The sequence below is a fragment of the Austrofundulus limnaeus genome, unplaced genomic scaffold (assembly GCF_001266775.1).
Source record: "Austrofundulus limnaeus strain Quisiro unplaced genomic scaffold, Austrofundulus_limnaeus-1.0 Scaffold477, whole genome shotgun sequence".
NCBI lineage: Eukaryota > Metazoa > Chordata > Actinopteri > Cyprinodontiformes > Rivulidae > Austrofundulus > Austrofundulus limnaeus.
In genome coordinates, this window is record NW_013952879.1 from 343,144 (window position 1) to 348,205 (window position 5,062).

The following is a 5,062-nucleotide window of genomic DNA, read 5'->3' on the forward strand; positions in this document are numbered from 1 at the left end:
CTCTAGTAATATATTTACTGATAAAAATGGTGATGTGTTCAATACTTATTTTACCCGCTGTTTATGGATTGTATTAATTTTTTACATTGACACGCTGGAATGAAAACAAGCAAAATGAAATAAAAGCAACGACTTTCTACTTTTTGTCTTTTTTWAAAAATGTAAGAAGTTGAAAGTACAGATAATTGTGTGAAAATGTAAGAAGTAGAAGTAAAAATTAGGCTGAAAAATAATAGCCCAAGTACACATCCCCAAAAATTCCACTTAAGTACAGTAACAAAGTATTTGTACTTAGCTACTTTAGTCAGGTGTGTTGGAGCAGAGAAACAAAACGTGCAGAAAACAGCCTTAAAGAACCTTGTTAGTCTCAAATTCAACATCTATTTTGTTAAGACTCTGGCCCATTTCTCAAGCTGTTCTCAGCATTTCTTCATCTCCTCCTCCAGTGGTTTTCAACTAGGGAAGAATTATCTAATCAAGGCACACTGCCCTGCATGTTTTAGGGGTCTCCCCGCTTTGACACACCTGATTCAGATGATTGCAGTTCAACAAAAACCTGCTAACTAGTTACTAACTGAAGTCAGGGCTGAAAAACACCGTGGTCAGAGCCCAATGCAGGCACAATTCAACTGAAAAAAGTCCACACCGACTCCCACAGACTATGAATTCATTTTTATTTGTGTAGATAAGATCAGATGAAACTAAAGACAGTTGTAAAACAGACATATTACTAAACTGTCCATTTCAGGTAAGAAATCACTCCTTTAAACACATCAGTGAGGTTAGTTTTTGGGATAGAAGTTAAATGCTTGAGGTGTCAGCAGGAAATGTAAAAAAAAAATAATAAAATGACATGTAGAGAAACTCTAGATACTAAAAGAGTATGCATTTTTTTCTACAAAAGAATAATTAAAAAAAGAAACTTATTTTCACACACACACAAAAACAATTCTTAACATCCAAAGAATAAAATCTCCCTGGAGACAAACATTTTATCCTCAGCTGCAGTTCTGTAGCGAGGTTAGTAACTCAGCATGCAGAACACTGATAATTCATTAAAATATATGTTCGTTTTACGTGACTAGACACAGAAACATCACTGCTAGTCAGTTTGTGTCAGATTTCTTAGGTCTTACAGAAAGCTTTACTCTAGAGGGAGCTAAAAGATTTAAAAACCACAACGTATGTCATTCTGTGCATTTCAAGTTAGAAACGTGGAGGACAAGAGGAATGTTTTTCAGCAGCAAACCAGATTTGACAAAAAATGACCAGAGCTGATTTAAGGTCCTCAGAACAAAAGAAAAATAAAAAGAGGTGAATATACACAACATTTTTTTCTCTGTATTTATTTGAATTATTAAGCTGAGGAGGAGAAGCATGAGCAGCAGCACCCCCTGGTGTTCAGGTTGTACCACTRCGCTGCACAGAAACAACTTCTCCTCCACCCTCACAGGTCGTACTGCTGGCTGCTCTGGCTGGGGAGGAGGAGTGACGGTGGTGGTGGGGGGGCCGATGCCTCTGAGGCCGGGGGCGCTGGTGCACCCACAGGATTAGCCGCTTCATGCCCCAATGAGGAGTCCGACGCTGCTTCTGCTCCGCAGGTGCCGTCTGTAGGGGGCGCTGTGCTGCTGTTGTCGTCACTGAGGGCACTGCTGAGKGGGGTGTTGCTCTCACTGGGAGGCTCAGGAAGAGGGGCAGCTTTATCAGAGCCAGGAGGAGGATCGCTTGAGGGAGGTGGAGCAGACTGGTGGTCAGAGGGGGTCTCTGCAGATGATGCTTCATCTGTGGAGGGCGACAAYGATGGATGCAATTGTGTTTATCAATAAAAAATGAGCAGTTTCATAAAATTCTATAAGCGATATTATAGAAAAAATAAACGTCATATGTGTGAACTGATACCCATTTCCATCGGTGTAGGCTTGTCGTCCTCTTTGGTCCCTGAAGTGTTAGCAGTGATATTATCRGCACCGTTACTCTGCTCTGAAGCTTTGTTTCCAGCAGCGTCTTGTTGTTGCTGCGCAGCTTTCTCTGCCTGCTCAGCCGCTTCGCGCTCCCTCTCCTCCACACGTCGCCTCGCCGCCTCCTCAGCTGCAGCCATCTCTGCTGCTAGCTTCTCCATGTCCACCTCTACCTTCTGACTGCACAACTGGACACAAAACAGGCAACAGCAAAAAAAAAAAACTTTTAAAATGGCTCAAAACATTAGTAACACAAACACATAAAATGACAAGCATTCCTTTAAGGAATGCACGATGAGAAATGGAGCTGAAGTCTTTTTGGTAAAACCTTGAAAATACGCAGGATTCTGTGACACTGCAATTTGAAATAGACCAGATGAAGTCATTTCATTGGAAACTTGATTGGTTTGGTTCACAACATTTGACTTTAGTGAAGGAACACCACACTGCATCTGTTTGTAACGACATGGGAAAATTCAAAGCACTCAGACAAGTTATGAAGAAGAAAATGAACTCTGGTTCATCCTTAGGTATGATTTCCTGATACCTGTTTATCTCTAGCCATGATTATCTGTTCAAACAATTATATGCAAGAATAATCATCATGGGATTGTTCTCCCATCATACTGCCCTGGAAGGGAGATGAAAGTGTTTTGGTGTGAAATGTAATCATCAACCCCAAAACAAAAGGTAAATGACCTTGTGAAGATGCTGATAACGCTGCTCAGACATTTATTATCCACAGATAAATGAGTTCTGTACGGACATGGACGGAAAGCAACACAAAAAGCCAGATAACAGTTTGCAAACTGTTCCGTCTGTTTCATGCCTCCACTATCAAAGTGGCTGCACTGAGCTGTGGCTACAAAGTTGATGGCTCGTCTCATGGTGGCCGTGTGGTGGACACCATGGGGGAGGGAGGCTGTCAAGTTAAAGGAGAAAGTACTATTGAGCCTTGTTGGCTGGTATGACACCAGTGGCAGCTGAGGAGTATTGGTGGGCCAAGTGAGTTGCAATCTGGATGCCTCTGATGCAAAGGATTGAAAATGGGAGGAGTCTGGCAGCTTGTTTGGATGTTATCAGTCCATTAAATGGCCGTTATTAGCAGTTATCAGTCCCATAGAATGGCTTCAGACTGTCCCGACAGTGCCCCCTAGTGGGTTACCAGTGCCATATACGTTGGAATGCAACGATCTGCTACCACCGGAGTCCGGTCTACTTTATCATAGCCCATGTCATTTTCTCTAAAACTAACCTTAGTGGCTTTATGCCTCATATTAACCAGCTGATAATATGAAGCCATTCTATGGGACGGAAAACCCACTAGGCGGCACAGTCGGGACAGTCTGAAGCCATTCCATGGGACTGATAACAGCTAATAACGTCCATTTAATGGATGATAACATCCGAAGTGGGTGAGTTTGGTGAGGTCTTGGATAGAAACTCATGATTGGCTCCAAGAAGATGGCCATCAGTGCTTTAGCAACACTGTGTATAGAGGCGGTGGGGTGCTGTTTGCCTCAACCAGTGATGTTGTCAGGCAGTAGAGGGGAAACTTCAAGGACCTTCTCAGGCCCACTCACACATCTTCCATACCAAGTCTGGAGACACAGGGGTTATCTGTTTTTAATCTTGAAGTTGTTAACAAGCTCCGTAGAGACAGGGCTCCACCTTGAGTTCCTCAAGGACGTTGCCTGGCTGTCTTAGTTGACATGTCTGCAACATTACGTGAACATACGGGACAGTGTCACGAGATTGACAAACTGGGTTGGCGTTTCCCTTTTTTTAATAAGGGGACCACAGGGTGTGTTCCAATTACAGGGGGATCACATTCCTTAGCATCCCTGGTAAAGTCTATCCAAGGCTGCTGGAGTAGAGTTTTGTTGATGACAAGAAACAGTTTCTGTCGTAGCTGTGGAACACTAAACCATCTCTTAATGGGGCAAGGAAGTTTTTTTAAAGATTTGCAGAGGAAACTGGACTATGTCCCTCGGGGTGACTTGTTGGAGGGCTCTATGATCTTGGATACAGGCAGTTGAGATGAGTTTCCTCCACATGATCTCTTATAGAGATAGGGTAAGAGGTTTGGTCATCWAAGAGAGACTCAGCAGAGTTGCTGCTCCTCCATAGAGAGGAGTCAGCTGAAGTGGTTTGGGGATCTGATTAGGACGCCTCCCTACGGAGAAGTTCCAGGCATCTCYAAGTCAGAGGAAAACAGGAGGGAGTGTCTCTCTGGGTCTGGGCTTGCCTTYGAATCTGTGGACAGAAACATCTGGGCCTCTCTGTTCAAGTTGATGTGCCTGCACCCCAACTCAGAACAARTGGCAGTTAAAGGATGAACAGACGCTTGGAACAATATAAAACTCTGCTTGCACTTTAGATTATATTAAGCTATCTTGGGTTAAGCCTTATATCCACTCATTTGTCTTTAGGTTAATTAATATTGCTGTACCCGTTTTAGCTCAGTGTTAAAGGAGTCCGTTGTCTCCAGGAAGCGCCTTTTCTTTTCTTGATGGCGATCTTCAATCTGTAGAAGTTCTGCCTCCAATTTCCTCTAAAAACACCAAAAGACAAAAGTTCAGTAGTCATTAACCTCGCAAATTATTCATGCTAGAGCTTCTGCCAGTTTTAATGCTGAAAATATGAAAGAATATGAAAAAAAAGCATGTCCCGATAACRTACCTGGTGCACCATTAGAGACTGGACTTGTCTCTTGAGAACTTGCATACGAGCTGTTGTTACCACAGAGCGGACATCAGGAACAACAAACTCACTGAGGATGTCGCTGATGAGTCTGTGGTTCCTCTGGAAGCGAGCAGCTGCTGTGTGCTTTACTGAAAAACCATCATCGTAGTCTGAAGCCACAAAAAAAGGGACAAGGTTAAGTGACGAGCAACAAAACCCTCCCAAAACTGCTCGATTCTTGAAACTGGCAGAGTCTAACTGTGCTTTGGAAAGGTCTTCATCTTTCTTCTTTCCACATTTATCATGTTACAACTGAAAACTTCTAGTATTTCACAAAGATTGTATGTGATAGACTAACACAAATTAGCTCATAAATAGGAAGCGAAAAAAATGATGACAGCAAAGTATATCTATTATTT

General features: G+C 42.7%; 1 protein-coding gene across 2 annotated transcripts in view; it reads right to left on the minus strand.

Moving 5' to 3' along the window:
- Window positions 1-657: 657 nt before the first annotated feature.
- The window catches only part of smarce1 (SWI/SNF related BAF chromatin remodeling complex subunit E1), a 16,132-nt gene continuing 11,727 nt past the window's right edge, over window positions 658-5,062 (minus strand). For both annotated transcript variants that reach the window (XM_014025454.1, XM_014025455.1), the window contains exons 8-11: window positions 4,641-4,813; window positions 4,411-4,512; window positions 1,900-2,146; window positions 658-1,782 (exon numbers count right to left, since the gene is read on the minus strand). In XM_014025454.1, the coding sequence (XP_013880908.1) occupies window positions 1,448-1,782; window positions 1,900-2,146; window positions 4,411-4,512; window positions 4,641-4,813 (857 nt within the window). In that variant the 3' untranslated portion in view covers window positions 658-1,447. The remainder of the gene's footprint in view (window positions 1,783-1,899; window positions 2,147-4,410; window positions 4,513-4,640; window positions 4,814-5,062) is intronic.